Below are 16,584 nucleotides of genomic sequence, written 5' to 3' on the forward strand. Positions count from 1 at the left end.
AAGAGATGACGGGGGAAGAAAAGTAATGGCAAGGCAGGAAGGTACGTAAAGAAAATGTCTGAGAAACTTGTAGCTTCACACCAGTCCTGGAATAACCTGGAAGGACAAGAGTGATGCAAGCTTATAATCAAAATCTGCCTAATTTTAATCCAACATAATCCTCATTCCCAACCATTCAGAACAAACTCATACGCAAATGCACCTAATATTAAAAGCTTTATTCTTTATTATAAAAAACATCAAATCAAACAAACCCATATAGGGTTTGAGGGCCACAAAGATGATCCAAGAGCTGGAGCAGCTCTGCTATGGGGACAGCTGAGAGAGTTGGGGTTGTTCAGCCTGGAGAAGAGAAGGCTCCAGGGGGACCTTATAGCGACCTTCCAGGACCCGAAAGGTGCCTATAGGAAATCTGGGAAGAGCTGTTCACTGGGGCATGGAGTGATAGGACGAGGGGTGATGGTTTTAAACTGGAAAACGGCAGATTTAGGTTGGATATGAGGAAAACTCTTCCCCATGAGGTGGTCGATCACTGGCACAGGTTGCCCAGAGGTGGTGCAGGCCCCATCCCTGGAGATATTCAAGGTCCTTGATGGGCTCTGAGCAACCTGATCTGGTACCAACGTCCCTGCTACTGCAGGGTTGGACTGGATGAGCTTTAAAGGTCCCTTCCAACCCAAACCATTCTGTGACTCTGTTCTATGATATACAAAACCAATTCTACACCTAGAACAACAAAAAATATTTGGGAATCATAAGCAGTTCTGTATCAAAACCCAAGGTTTTGTATAGACAAGGACCTCTTCATTTCTCTCTGTCTATCCCTGAACTGCTGCTTCTGAAGGTCACTTTAATCAGGCAGACACATGTTGAAAACTTCCCAAGATGCAAGGTCAACCTGTTAGGAAGACAACAGCTTAAACCAGAAGGTGGTATGCAGAGGCAGTGAAGATGCAGTCATATCACCCAGTATGACCAGTCACCAGTGGTGTTCCCCAGGGCTCAGGTTTGGGGTCAGTCCTGTTTAACATCTTTATCAACAATCTGGATGACGGGATTGAGTGCTCCCTCAGTCAGTTTGCATACAAGACCAAACTGGTCAGAAGTGTTGAACTGCTCTGGGGTAGGAAGGCTCTGCAGAGGGACCTGGCCAGGCTGGATCCAAGGGCCAAGGTCAACTGCATGAGGTTCAACAAGGCCTGCACTAGGGTCACAACAACCCCATGGATGCTACAGGCGTGGGGAGGAGAGGCTGGAGCTGCCAGGCAGAAAAGGACCTGGGGGTGTTGGTTGACACCTATGACCATGAGCCAGCAGTGCCCAGGTGGCCAAGAGGGCCAACACCATCCTGGGCTGTCCCAGCACTGGTGTGGGCAGCAGGAGCAGGGAAGGGATCATCCCCTGTGCTGGGCACTGCGGAGGCCAAGCCTCAAATCCTGGGGTCTGGTTTGAAAAAGGCCACGGAGGGGCTGGAGCGTGGGCAGAGAAGGGCAAGGGAGCTGGGGAGGGCTCTGGAGCAGCCGAATGCTGGGGAGCGGCTGAGGGAGCTGGGGGGTTCAAGTGGAGAGGAGGAGGTGAGGGGAGACCTTATCCCCTCTGCAGCTCCTGAAAGGAGGGGGTAGCGAGGAGGGGTCGGGCTCTGCTCCCCATAACAAGTGATGGAACGAGAGGAAAAGGCCTCAAGTTGTGCCAGGGGAGGGTTAGGTTGGATCTGAGGGGAAATTTCATGCAGAGGGTTCTCAGGGACTGGCAGGGGCTTCCCAGGGCAGTGGTGGAGTCCCCATCCCTGGAGGGGTTCACAAACCGTGTGGATGTGGCACTTGGGGACGTGGTTTATGGCCATGGTGGGGTTGGGTTGAGGTTGGACTGGATGATCTTGGAGGTCTCTTCCAACCTTAATGATTCTATAATTTTATGATTCTATGACTTCTTAAAAAAAAACCCAAACCAAACCACTACTTTTACATGAAAGAAGTCCCAGACAACCAAGTTTCTGGAAGTACTGCATTAAAAACAAAAGAAAACAAATAAACTTCTTATGTGGACATTATATATGCACTGAATCACATTTGGAATCTCAGAAAAAAACAACAAGTTTCACCTAATTAAATGACAGCCATTATAAAAAATAAGAAAGCACAGAAAATGCACGAGCTTAGGGAAATTTTATATTTAAGAGGTCGCAGTGAAGTGGAAACCAACCCACCTGAGGGGGAAACCGCCACTTGCTGGACGCCATCCTCGAACTTCTGCCAGCGCAGCCCTGCGGCGGGCAGGGCGCTGCAGTAGAGGCTGCCTCGGTAGTCCAGGCACCAGATGTACTTTTCGGACACAACCAGGCTCAGGATGCCGTAACCGGGGCCGGAGTATCCCATCCAGCTCTCTGCAAACTAAAAACTGTAGGGTCAGAGCAGTGTGAGGTGTCTTCAAACTGCGTAGAATGGCTACAGAAGCACAGCAGCTTCCATATTCTGAGTTTTAAACAGTTAAACTTAAGGTCTTAAGTAGCTGGATCAATGAACAGACTTGCTTTGTGTAAAATAAAACTACATCTGTGTTCTCTAGGATAGTACGCACTGCAAAATAAAGCTCCTGGAATAAAAGTTTTAGGGAAAAAAAACCCCCACAAACGCTCCATGCTGTCATCTACCTCCAAAAAGTGGAAAATAATTTCTTATTAATTGAGCAACACATACTTAAAGTAAATGGCAGATGCAAAAAGGAATACATAAAAATATACAGTCCGGGAAATTATTTACTGTCTATGAAGTGAAGAGCAAAGGGAACAAAATAGCTGGAGTGCAGAGACAGCAAATATCCAATTCCATTACTTTCTGTATGGTGCAAGAGCAATACATTGCAGAAATTTGGTTTATAGATTGGTACCTTAAATTTTTGATCCTGAAATTTTGGAGGAGGTAACCCAAGCACTGCGTATGTGATGGGTGATGCAAGGATCTGTGGAGCTTTATTTACCATTTCAGAGTGTATGAGTAAACCTGAAACTAAGCCCTGCACACTTTGGGCCGCAGTTGTTACTAAATAGGGCACCACCAACTTATAACTCAACCTTTATCAACCAATATTTGCATGACCTCAACACAAGGCTGTTAGAGATGTAAAAATAACCCAAAACTCCCAACCTGGAAGAACTGTATTTCTCTCTCCATACTTCTGCTAAAACTCCCAGTGATTCTGGCAACTTTGCAGATTTTACAATGACTTTTAGTGCTTCTTTTCTACAGTCTATTTGAGAATTACTGTTTCTGGAGATGTTTATCCACAAAATAACAATGGAGGAAAGAGGGAAAAAGGAAAAATGTCAACGTTTTAAACAGTATTAACTGCTGTCAAGGACACACAGAAAGACTAATCCTTATTCTGAGTATTTACAGGTAAAATGATCCTTAACCACAGGCCATGTGGGACAATCAGCAGTAATTCCCTGTGAAGTCAGTTGGAGCTGGGAACAGCATCGTGCAGAATTTGGGCTACTGGAGCCCCAGACAAGGAGCAGCCTGTGAGCACAACTGGGTGTTACCATTCCCTCTTTAACCGATGGGTTTAGGACAGCATTTCTGTTGAGCTGAGAATACAGCCAGGGCAGCCTCTTCACATCGTACGCACACACCAACCACGCTGCAGTCTGATAACTCACATCTCATGAGTTACAACAACATATTGCCCTTTGGCTTTGTATTTTACTTGTTTACTTGACTCAAATGAGAAAAAATTGCTCTCCTAAAGAAATAAGGGATACTAATGACACGAATGTTTCTTCTGAAATGCTACAATTAAGTATTTTCATGACATTGCAACCACGTACCTGATCAGATTTTAACAGCACCGTCTCATCCAGGCTCGTCTTGGCCGCATCCTGGGAGCCAGGCCCAGCACCAACTTCGGGCATGCTCGTCTCTGAGGATGAATAGGGTAATCCATGGCCATATATATCCTCCTCATCACTCGAGGCAGATTTCTCAGCCTTATTTTCCTGAGTGTCTGTTACCCATTCAGCAGCGCTAGCGCCAGATTTAGCTTTGATTGCACTCTCAAAACTCCATCCCGAAATGGAAGCGCTGTCTGAATCAACGTCGTTGGCAGCGTCAAAGTGGGGCACAGAGGGATCTGACAGAGCGCTGTGTATCAGAGAGAGCTGCTCTGGGTCTTCCCTACCATTTTCCTCACTTTCCTTTGGTATTGGTGATGTCTGAACACCAAGCACACTGTCACATTCCAAAAACATTTGGTCTGTAAGGTCTGGCTCCTCAAAAGACTTTTCGGCATCCCGCAGCTTCATCTTATCTACATTTTCATCTATTTCACACAACGGAGGAAAACCCTGCTCCTCCTCTTGGCTCAGCTTTCCAAGACAGCGCTCATTGCTCGCAGAAACCACGCTGCCGTTAGACTCACCACCAACGCTGCTCGTAAAGTCTGCTGCAAGGATCAGAGGAGAGGCAGATGCCAAAGCATCTGCAACAGCCGAAGTACCCATGCCACTGTCACTGCTTGGGAGTTTCTGGACATCCACCGTGTCTCCATTTTCTTCGTTAATTAGCACAGTCGCAGACTCGGGGGACTGCAGGACACTGAAGGTCTCTGAACCGTTATCTTCCTGCAAGAGCGTGTGGGACTCCACACTGAAGATGCTCTCCCGATCCGGAGATCCTGTGCTCAAACGATCGATGCTGCCGCTCATCAGGCTGGAAGTCATGGACAAGGAGTCTGCGTTCAGTGATTGAGGACTGTCCCCAGAGAGCTGCCGCTCATAGAGCGGCGTGCCCTCCAGAGAGCTCTGGTTCCTCCTCGTCCCGCTTTCTGTTCTCACAAAAAGCAAACAAAAACCAATACGGTATTAATAAAATCTATTAGGTTTCGATGCAAATTAAGAAATTAAAATATTTTGATCACTGGAGGAAGAATAGAGTTAAATCTGAATTTTGAAATACTGATTTTCTTTCAAATTCAACACTAAATGATTTACATAAAGCCAAAAAAGTATTAGGAGCAAAACATTTTAAAGCTGTTATACCAATACAGCGAACAATTAGAATAATCAAGTACTCACACTGTTTCAACAAGCTAAAAACCATGGCAAACTGTCAAATATTCTACACAGGATGAATAGATATTACACAATTTCAAAATAAAACTGGAAGCAGAGTGCACTGTGTTACCATTGACCCATACATTGGAACCGTCAGCATGTTTCCATGAAGCAAAACAACGTAAAAAAAAACCCCAAAAACTAACAGATCTAAAGAGACTTAATCAATGTGTCACTTTGAAAACAGGCTTTCATCTTAAACATAAAACGTTTCACCACAACCACTCAAATCTATGACAATATAAAATCACAGAATCACAGAATGTCAGGAGTTGGAAGGGACCTGGAAAGCTCCCCCAGTGCAACCCCTGCCAGAGCAGGATCACCAGAGCAGTCACACAGGAACACGGCCAGGGCTTTGGGTGTCTGCACACAAGGAGACTCCACAACCTCTCTGGGCAGCCTGGGCCATGCTCTGCCACCCTCACACTCACAAAGTTTCTCCTCATCTTCAGCTTGAACCTCCTGTGCTCCAGCTTGGGACCATTGCCCCTTGTCCTGGCATTGGCCATCCCAGAGCAGAGCCTGGCTCCTTCCTCCTGACACTGCCCTTTCCCAATGGATCCCCAGGAATGAGGGCACCCCTCAGTCTCCTCTGCTCCAAGCTCAAGAGCCCCAGCTCCCTCAGCCGCTCCTCAGCAGGAGATGCTCCACTCCCTTCAGCATCTTTGTGGCCCTGCTGGACTCTTTCAAGCAGTTCCTGTCCCTCTGGAGCTGAGGGCCCAGCACTGGACACAAGATTGCAGCTGTGGTGTGAGCAGGGCAGAGCAGAGGGGCAGGAGAACCTCTCTGCCCTACAACCACCCCTTCTCATCCACCCCAGGATGGCGTTGGCCTTCTTGGCCAATAACTAAAATAACTAAAGCACATCAAACACACGTCAAAAGCGACACATTCTGATAATGAGCAGTGGCAGGGCAAGATCTGCTTGACTTACCTTGTTTCTTCTTTTTTTTCTTTTTCACTTTAATTGGCTTTACAATGAGTTCTTGATCAAAATCCTCAGAGCTGATGATGCTGAAGCGTTGTGAAGAAAGCTGAGCTTCCCTCGGGGCTTCGGAAAGTTGGTCTGCGCATACCAGGAAGCTGGAGCCGCTGTCCACAGAGTTCACCGAGCTGCTCCTGCTCCTCGGTTCACTCACTATGGAGCAGCCCCTTCTTCTTGTTTCAGTGCTCAAGTCTCCCACTCTATCAAAACTTTTCTCTGATAGCGTTGGTGTATCCAGATCATCTTTCACTAAAGGATGAGAGTCGTTTTTGTCACCAATAATCACTTTTTTCTCTGTTTCCACGGAAGGGGTCGATGATACAGGTGCAATGGCTGATAACGGGGTCGGTAATTTAGGACTCGTGTCTGTCAAAGGATTCAGCAGTTTTGAATTCGTATCTGAAACTGAGCAAAAGAAAAAATAAAAGTATTAATACTGGTGTGTCAAGGGAGGAGGAGCAGAGTTCTCAGAGAGTATTGAAAGAAAAGTAACTGTATGCAGTGGAAAAAGTATTCTAAGTTCTCAATATTTCAAATATATATATATGCACACATAGAATGTAAACTTCATACAAACCATACAAAATCATTTCAGTAAAATCAGTCCCCCACAGCCTGCATCCAACCTCTATTAGCAAAAATTCTCAATTTATGTTTATGTATGGAGAATAGTACAGGTCTTTAGTTTAGAAGACCCAACTGTATCGCACACTGAAGTGCCACCCTGTATCTTCAACTTCCTCATTCAAATATTCAGTGTCTTGAAAACACTCAAGGAAAATCTACCAGATAAACCACTGTGATATTCAGAGAATATACTTCAAGACAGCTCTTTTCAAACTATACTTGCAGTTAAGATTAAAAATAAACACCCCCTAGAAGTCTGCAAGTAAAGAACTGCTTAAATAACGCTATCCCTAATATGCAATAAGAAAGTTATGTTCTCCAGCATCCAGTGAGACTTCAAAGCCTCTTTACTAGCATTTTGCTAATACAGAGCCAAGCTGGAGTATTTTAAATGCATAATTACTACTCCTGTGAGTGTAATATGCTGGATAATGGTGTTTACAATCTTTATGATGGAGAAATCAGCCAGCACCATTGTTAAGGAAGCATTATTAATCCCTTTTAGGGAGTCCTGGTAACAGAGATGCTGAACTCAGACGGCAACAAATAAGAAAAGAAACTCTGCAACTCTTTTTGGAATTTTAGTGAGTGTTCTTGGGGGTTTTTGCCAGTTCGTTCTTTGTCATTGCTTGGAAGGCTGAGATTTCCTCTGAATGTGGGTGGTGAAAGGTGACACCAAATCAACACACTCAGGAATCTGCAACCCAGATAATTGAGACTGATCAGGAACGAGACAACCACGATCGGGAATCCAGATTGCTTCAGCATCATGGCTTAGAATAACGTCTCAAATGCACAGATTAGAGATGCCTGGCTAGGATAAAGCTGATCCACTCTCAATAAAAGGAAACCGTAATTAATTTCTTAATGCCCCCATTCTCACTGCAGCCAAGAGAGAAGCTCAGATCTGATTTATCTGCTCATGTAATCTGCAGAAACAGAGAAGGAACTCTACAGAACCTGGCTGGTTTTTGCAATAACCCGAAGGTTCTTATCTGGTGTTTGCGTTGGGTTGAGTTCTTTTGGTTTCTTAATTTTTAATATTAAAAAGGCACAATAGGCACCATGCTCCATGAGGTACACACTATAGTTTGCTAATCTATACAAACCTAATGATGACGCTCCTTCGGGCCTGCTGGAAATTCTTATTATGTCTCTATCTCCCTTTAAGAGAAAAATCTCATTGTTGGTGCAGGACACAGACACAATATCACCGTATCCTTCCAAGCCACCAATCAAAGCCTACGAAGAATCAACACAGAAAGAAACCATTGGCAGCAGATGAACACATTGTTTGGACAAGATGGTGCTCGGAACAAAAGCGTTCAGTGGAATTCAATCAACACATGTGATTAGAGCATAAAGATTGTATCTTATCAAAAACAAAGACAAAAGAAACAGGAAAGCATCCTTTAATCACAATGTAGTTCATTTATATACTAATTCTAATTCCATAAATCTATGTATTTTCTCTGTCCAAACTAGCAGCAGCAACAATATCACAACTTAAACGTATAATTTGGTGGCAAAAGAGTCACAGCACAAATGTTTAGTATCATTTAGACAAAAAGATTTTAGCTTGCATTCACTTTCACACACATCTAAGATGACAGAACAGCTAACAGCTCACTCCATACTAAATAAAAGGCAATCCTTAGGTTTTTTGCAGACACCAACAGTAGAAGGGAAAGAATAAATCGTTTCAGGTACATTTTAGAGGTGTAAAACTTTTTTGCATTAATTACTAGATTTAGATACGCTTTGCTAAGTATCAGAACTGATTATGATGTGAACACCTGGACTGAAAGCTTTAAATGTATTTAATTTTTATATATAATATATTGAGCTAGTTTGTGAGTACATCATTGCAACAACAATTAGAAGAGGGAGAGAATTACATCTTCCTTGTTAGGTTTAAATATGGAATTAAATCACAGAAGTGTAATGGATAACCCAAGAATAAAAACAAGTAAGAAGCAAAACATGCACTGGTGAGGTTTACCTACCTGGTTGACAGTGTCCAGTAAGTAGACGCTGTACTCATTCCAGGTCAGCACCCATCCTTCTCGGAAGAAGCAGGAAACAAGCCCCAGGTGTTTCTCTGGGGAGCTGTAACTTCCCCTGTCAGGGGGTTCCAAGCGAGGATAGAGTTCAAACGTTTTGATTCCTCCAGCAAACACATCTTTCAATATGAACGTGGCCTGAACGCTCCCGTGAACATCAGACTTCCAGAGACGGAGCCCAGGTCTGGCTGCAAACAGTGTCAGGTCGCTCTGTTTACACAGACCAGGTATAAAACACGCTCCAAATTTGCCAGTGCTAAAATGAAACAGAAGGATTTCTTGTAAAAGCTATACACTCAACTTAGAAACAACTTTTAAAACTAATGGCACACATTTACAAATGCAAACTATAAAAAAATAAAAGTTTTGTTCTTTGATCAAAGTATTCAGCCAAATGTCTGAAGTTTGGTTACAGTAAGAAAAGAACGCTTCTGAATAACAGCTTTCCCTCAGCTCTAGATGTCAGGCACTGCATCTATGAGGCAAGTTAAGTGACTCCTTCTAATAAACTTCACAGACTTAATGGTGCTATCTGTCCTTCTCAAAGATAGCACTATGCTGTCATCCTTCTCCCAGAATTAATAAAAACCAAGCAGAACACTGCAAGCTGATGCTAAGAAGCTGACAACCTCTCTTGCAAGAGGCAAGAAACAGACCTCATCTGTTAAAATCTTCATTTCTGATGCATAAAAACACCATTACTATCCCCAAGAAAACCCCTCATAAGATGGTCCTTGGTCCTCCTGCTATTCATAGCCCTGAAAGATCATAAACCTTCTTTCAAGACACAATTTCCTCTAATTCAGATACAGTCAGTCATGCAGCTCAAAGACTGCATTCCTTCTTCCTTCACATTCGAGATTACACAAGAGAAGCCATCAGAAGGTCATACAAGTCCCTAGCCCTCAAGTCAACTTCAAGTGCTTTGCTGTACGTTTTCCCTTTTAATATAAGAAAAATCAGGATGCTGACTTGCTTCTTACATCAGATATTGCATCGCCCATCAGATGGACCCAATTACAACGCTTACTCACACCAAGACACAGGAAACCAAGAGGGACTGCAGAGAAACATTGGCAGTGATATCAGCTTAAAAAACTGAAAAACCATCTTAAATATTTTTGCGTAATACTGCCCTGACAATATGATTGTAACGTATCTGCAACCATGTACTTTCTAAGTGGGCAGAGTTGTCATTTCATGTTTGGGCACACACTGTAACTAACTTTTTACGAGCGGACTGCTGCGTTGTATTAATTTCACTGCTTAGATCACTCTTTCTGTAATCCACTCTGAAAAGCTAGAATTAATAGCTGTGCCTGCACCAAGATTTTATGAGGGTTACTTTTTTCTGGGCTGTGTTCCCACTTGCTTGACACATTTCTCTTCCGTGTAAAAAAGCAGAGTCCGTTGCAGAGTAGAGACGAGCAGCACTTTCTGGTTGTAATCCAACTGGACGATCGAAGACGGCTCTTCCAAGACAAGGCTGGAGTTGCAAATACCCTTTTAAAGATACGTGCAATTAACACGAGTCAACCTTTCTAAAAGTATAAGGTAATAATTAACACTTTAAAGAAATTAATAAGCCCAAGAAAGAGAAAACAAATGAAGGCTTTTGAAAAAACCATTGCAAAAAGTTCATTTAATGAACGTGGAGTTCATTTATGCAGACAAGAGGGGAGTTTGATTGCGTGTACCACAGTGGCACACTATGAAATTCAATTTCTCCTGCAATATTAGCTAGTGCATGTCACTTGAAATCAATAGAAACTCTAGGACATGTTTTCTTCCTTCTCTCTACTGCCAGGTCGTACGATGCTGAGACAATCGTTACATTTGGAGATGTTAAACCCTTCTGTCAAATCAAATGAGGGACAGTCACAACTAAATCAGGATAGCTGTTGTTTAGACTTTTCTCTCATATAGAAATTCAAGTTAGTACTTATTTTGTTGACATCCCAGGTCTCTATTAATTAACAAGACATCAGAAGAATTCAATTTACTGGTAACATGCTAACCATCCAGCAGAACCCAAGAATTGCCTTCATTCTACACTCTAGACTGAGATGCTGAGCAATTCTGAAAGAAGGACTTCATCAATATAGGGAATCTAACCTAAATATTTAAACACACAAGCACTCTTTCAGAAAACTGTAACTGAGAATTAAGGTGTCTGTAACAAATGCTCACCTGGTCCAGGTCTAGAGCAGAGTAGACAATCTTCCCTTTGTCGTCTCCAGAGAATAATTTCATCCCATTGGGACTCCAAGCTAAAGCTGTAATGCTGCTTTTGTGGATACCGGCAACATCAAATCTCCGAAGCTGGGAAATGATACCAAAGCAAGGTAAGAACGAGGGGAAAATGCAGACAAAAAGCCTATTCAGTGCCTCTGACTGATAAACTGGAGATCAAGTACGAAAGCGCAGGTCATTCGAATTTTTATTTAGCACAAAAACCTGAACAATCAAAAAACCCACGACCAAATAGCTCAGCCAGTTATTAAAAACAGGGAATATCTCAAAGGCATTTTTATTAAATATATCTTTTATAATAAAAAGCATGCTTTAAGATTATGGTTTTTATAAGCTTAATATATGAAGCCTAAAACACATTCACAGATATTTAATTTTTTTATGTTTTATCCAATATTTTATTACAAAGAATCACAGTAGCACTTTACTAGGATTTGCCACACTTAACCTCACAGAAGTTCAGCCAAATGCCAAGATTTACCTGTTTGTTTCTTCCAGGTAATGAAGACACGAGCTGGAAAACAGCAACACGACCCGAGGCTGTCCCAACAGCAACCAGATCATCGAAACAGCTCAACAGCTTCACAAAAGTGATCGATTCACACTTCCCCTGTTGAAACAAACCATGTAAAATACAAAACATTAATGAGAGACCAAGAGCAGCTCAATGCTGAGTAACTGGGCCTCATCAGAAATGAGGAGAAGTTAGCATTTACCTCAAAATTGTATTTTTTCATCTGGTTTAAATGTCTGCAGTAGAGATAAAGCATCCCAATGCTGCTCCCCACAGCGATGTAGTCTCCATTGGTATCAAGCGCTGTGAGGTACACTACGATAGAGCGAAAGCCCTTTTGGATCTTTGTAGGAATGGCATTGAGAAGATAATACAGGGGACAAAACTCCTTAAATATAACCGGTGAAGCCACAGATGCCATAGCAAGCACTGGCATCGGCAATTTTAGGGCTGAAATAAACACATCTACTTGACCACATAAGGAAATCTGAAAGACAAAAGCAAAAGACACGTTATTAACTTCTTGGAAATAATAAAAGGTTAACAGAAAGCCACCATTTAGCAAGCAGGGATGCAGAAATTCTCAGGTTTTGTTTAGGATGAAGAAAAAAACAAGTTAAACCCTTCTAGTGAACGTAAGTTCTTTTTAGAACCTATTTCTTAAGAATAAGCTTATTTCTTAGGTTCAGCCCACATCTAAGGGTATAGGGTAACCACTAAATACGGGCTAACCACTTCTCACTGCTGTGAGCTCATCAAATTTGAGTTCAAATGCACGATTTCTTCTCATCTGTAAGGGCTCTGACACTGAATAATCCACGTGGTTTATTTTTTCACACCCTCAGTCCTCCCAGTGCTGAAAACATGGGATATTCACTGTATTAACACAATAAAATCAAAGCGTCCAACCTGTACTTATGCTCAATTCCTTAAATCCCTGCACCTCAAGAAAAACACAGTTGAGAAACAGCTTGGTTAGAGCTACACCTGCTATACAGTCAAATAACAACCGGAAAATAAGAATAGTGTGGGAAGAAAGGGGCAATGGGAAAATGAAAGAAATCTTTGACAGACACAGGAAAATATCCATGAATTTAGGAAGATAAGGAGCAAAGAGAAAAAGGTGCCATATGCCTGTGCTTCCCTTTATGGTTAAGCAAATAATTTCATGCTGATGAGCAATACTGTACATGTGTTTAGGGGACAACTTTGTTATCTTTCTAAAGATAAAGGAAACAAAGATTCTGTTTGCCTTCTTCAAGAAAAAAAGACATAGTCAAAACTCATCATAGTAATAACGCACTGGGTTCTTCAGAAAAAGCTGATGTGACCATGACATACATAAAGGTATTTTAAAATTTTAATTAAACCCTGTAATTTTTCTCATCAGGGGGTGACAGCTTTGACAAGGACGTTTTGCAGCAGTAGCTGTTTTCCTCAGGGATGACTTCAGAACACAGATAAGGGGGGAAAAAAACCTTCACTTCTCGATAGAACAAGGGGAAACGGCACCAAGCTGTGCCAAGGGAGGTTCAGGTTAGAGATAAGGAGGAAGTTCTTTACTGAGAGGGTCGTCAGAAGCTGGAACAGGCTGCCCAGGGAGGTGGTGGAGTCCCCATCCCTGGATGTGTTTAAAGAGCGGGTAGACGAGGTACTTAAGGATGTGGTTTAGGGGGTAGACAGGAGCGGTTGGACGTGATGAGCTCAGAGGGCTTTTCCAACCGAGCCATTCTGTGATTCTATGATTCTGTGAATTTTGTTTTGCCACGAGATTAACAGAATGGTTTAGAAACTGCCAAAAATACCTGCGCTTTTCCAAGACAAGGATTTTGGATCTCTATAAACAAGAGTTTTCTACGGCTGTTTAAGCCCGTAACACGGAAGATTTTCTTAAGCTTCAGCAAAGTGACAACTTTCTCAGAGAACTGAAAGAGAGAAATATGCCAACTGAAGTTAGAAACACTTCTAAATGCTCAAAATTACTCCGTAAAGTATTCCTACTGCAATTTGTGTGCTATGCCCTATTGTGCCTAGATTTTATTTCTCCAAGGATAGAAAATGGTATTTGTTTGGCAGCTTCACACATCGCTTATGGTGTATATCAACTAAATTAGGAATAAAAAAAATATAGCTGCTGTAGTTTAACATCTCCATTACTGCGAGAAGCTCTGAAGTCTCAATTTTCAAATTTTATTTCAGTTATTGTGCAAGGGAATTCAGCTCTCTGGCTTTGGGCCCCGAAACACTTGCTGTCAACAAACAAATCCAGTAAATCCAAAGGGATTACTTGCGTGACGTTACCCATTCAGGCCCATGTTAGACAAGACCGCAGGAATCAAGATTGGTTGGTGCACCTTTATTTTATCTGTGCTACAAAAACCGCCAGTAAATAAGGTAGCAGCAGTTATTAGATGTTCTTATTTGTGGTAAGTTTTACTGCTTGATAGAGCTTAGAAATTAATTCCCCTCTCCTCCAGTGTTGACTGCCTGTCATGACACCTATTTCATAAAACATCAGAAGGAGGAGTTGATTAATGTGTCTAAACTAGTTTTTAATGAAGAACTCCTTTCAGAGCTGTTTGCTGAGTTAACAGATAACAGTGCATCACCACTCTCTTATGATATTTTCACACACCATCTATTTCCTACCCTATATTTTAGGTCCTGTACCCTTCCCTTCAGCATTTACTACCTCCTATCTGCAGTTAACTAAATACAAAGAAATAAATCAGAGTCTCTTGTCTGCTGTTCTAAACATGCTGCTTTGCCAGTTCAGTAGTATTACCGGGTGCTGGTCTTTCTTCCTTTCATTCTCTCTCTTTCCTAATAAAATAAAGTCCACTCTTTGCCTCGAGTCCCACACGTACAAATCTTCCTCTGTCTAATCTCAACCGCTACCGCTCCCCAGCTACTCATGAATTTCACATATTTGGGTTTTTAAGTCCCCTTTGTCACTCCCACAATTCACATCTGTCATCATCCCAAGCTGCTCCCGTAGCTGGGACTGGTTCACACTCCCCATTTGCCAAAGGACCTTGCAAAGTCCCCAGAATTCATCTTCTCTCTCAGTTTCCATCACTTATCCTTCCAGCTCACCTAAACTATTAAAACCATAATTAACTACAAACTATAGGATTGGGGAAGCTTCTACTATCCAGAAAAAGGCTATTACTCTTTCCTCTACATCAACCCTACCTGCAACCTGATGCACGTTTTCTACGTTTACACTTACTTTAAAAAGAGAATTAAAAAAGAGAGAGTTTGATGGGGTTTACTGCCCCCCTTCCATAGAAAACACTGTAAGGAATTAAATTAATTAGCTAAATTAAATAAACCTGCTGTCAATTTAGGCTTCTCACTCTTCATAAAATTTATATACAATCGTATTTTTATCTTCTCTGATGGCAAAGTTGTAAAAAAATGAAATTAAATTTTGTTCTGTACAATCAAAAATGTAGTAAACTATAATTTCGAGTCATCAAACCAGTTTCATCTTGAGTGGTTTAATAACAAAACACTTGCACTGCTTGTGTGAAAACATGTAGCTGAAAGCTCAACTCATCACCTCACTAAAACTACTGCTAATAAAGTGATTTCATCTACACAAGCCAACTGTTTGAAGGACTAAGAGAACTGCAGTGTGGTCTATATATCCAAAAACTCCACACAGACACCACAATTCTGTGCTTCTGAGCCTAAAGCCTTCAACATCCCCCTAATCACAGTCATGTACCGCATGTAGTAGTCTCCTTATTAACAGCTTTAGGATTCTATGTTATCTGGTTTTCTCACTTCATTAATCAAAGGCAAACAGTGGACATCATCTGTTTTCTGAGGCAGATTTTGGAACTGGACACGCATGACAACAACAGCTGGAGAGGGCAAATCAGCTTGTGCTAAGCAGCCATCCCGCAGCAGAGATAAAGCAGAGAAAAATACCTCATGTTGCACCATCAAAACCAACCACCAAAGACAGTCGTTCCTTCTCGACTCACAAAGTTGACAACAAGCTTCGAAATGTGCCATTCAAGGCCATGTTTTGAAAAGCAAATTTCTTTCTTTTTTTGTTTTCTCTAGTCTCAGAAACAGGAATAAGGCTGAACATTGCCTAACGGAGGCAACTAATGCAAGAGGTAATCCCGTGGTTCAACGGGGAGGCAGTGGTTAAAGGTTCAGTGCCAGGGTAAGCCACAGACTGATGGCAGGAGGCTAAAACCATCACCACATTTCACTGAGCACAAGTCCTCTGGGACAAAAGCTCTGGTGTTTTTTTACTCTTTGGCATAAAAACTTACATTTAAGCTCTTCAGAGTATGGACAAACTCATATATGTGACCGCAGCTTAACACAACAGTCTCTGATCCCAGTGAGATCCTGTCAACTAAAAGGAGAAGGGGGTTTATTTCCTAATACTCCTCATCTTTTCAGCCTAAGGAGCAGGCAACCCCACTGCTACCTCTCCAGAGCTTTTTGCAGCAAACAGCAGCCAAGCAGAGGTGGACACAAATCCAGAGCCCAGCAAAATGAAGAGCTCTGCCTTCAGGCACTCAGGTCGCTATTACCCGATTCAAACGCTTCACACAAATCATGAAATGCTGCATTTCTGACTCAGAATAGTTTCTTTTGAAGGAAAAGAAACCCAAACAAACTAGGAAAGGATGGGAAAAGGAGCACCTGGGGTCACTGCCCATGCAGGTACGCCAAGGCAGGCATTTGAAACCAGGCTGTACCCCCTCTGATGGTCTTGGGACACCCACTTTTCCCAGGAAACCTTCCTTCCTTAAGTCTATATTTTAGCAAATATTTCAAACTATTCCTTCCTAATACGCTGCTTTCTAGCACGCGAGAGGTTGCAGCCCCTGACAGGGGAGGAAGAAGAGCACAGCCGGTGCCTCCCGGACAGCCTCACCACCCACCGGCTTTACTTCAGCTTATACCGGATTTACCGCCCAGAGCCCCAGCAGGGTCGGGAGGGAGCAGCAAAGCCCCCCCCAGCCTCCCCACGGGCACGAAACGGCCGCCTCGCACC

General features: G+C 42.6%; 1 protein-coding gene across 1 annotated transcript; it reads right to left on the reverse strand.

Annotated features, from left to right (window-relative positions):
• Window positions 1-2,198: 2,198 nt before the first annotated feature.
• On the reverse strand, window positions 2,199-11,991 carry TECPR2 (tectonin beta-propeller repeat containing 2; the record flags this gene model as incomplete). The annotated part of the gene is made up of 9 exons (XM_010194816.1): window positions 11,758-11,991; window positions 11,523-11,651; window positions 10,979-11,110; window positions 10,134-10,291; window positions 8,732-9,044; window positions 7,835-7,967; window positions 6,048-6,503; window positions 3,827-4,821; window positions 2,199-2,390 (listed from the first exon to the last, which is right to left on the reverse strand). Coding segments are annotated over exons 1-9 (2,742 nt in total), but the record flags the coding sequence as incomplete, so codon positions are not given.
• Between the last annotated feature and the right edge of the window lie 4,593 nt (window positions 11,992-16,584).

Source organism: Mesitornis unicolor, unplaced genomic scaffold, assembly GCF_000695765.1.
Source record: "Mesitornis unicolor isolate BGI_N332 unplaced genomic scaffold, ASM69576v1 scaffold35810, whole genome shotgun sequence".
Lineage (NCBI taxonomy): Eukaryota > Metazoa > Chordata > Aves > Mesitornithiformes > Mesitornithidae > Mesitornis > Mesitornis unicolor.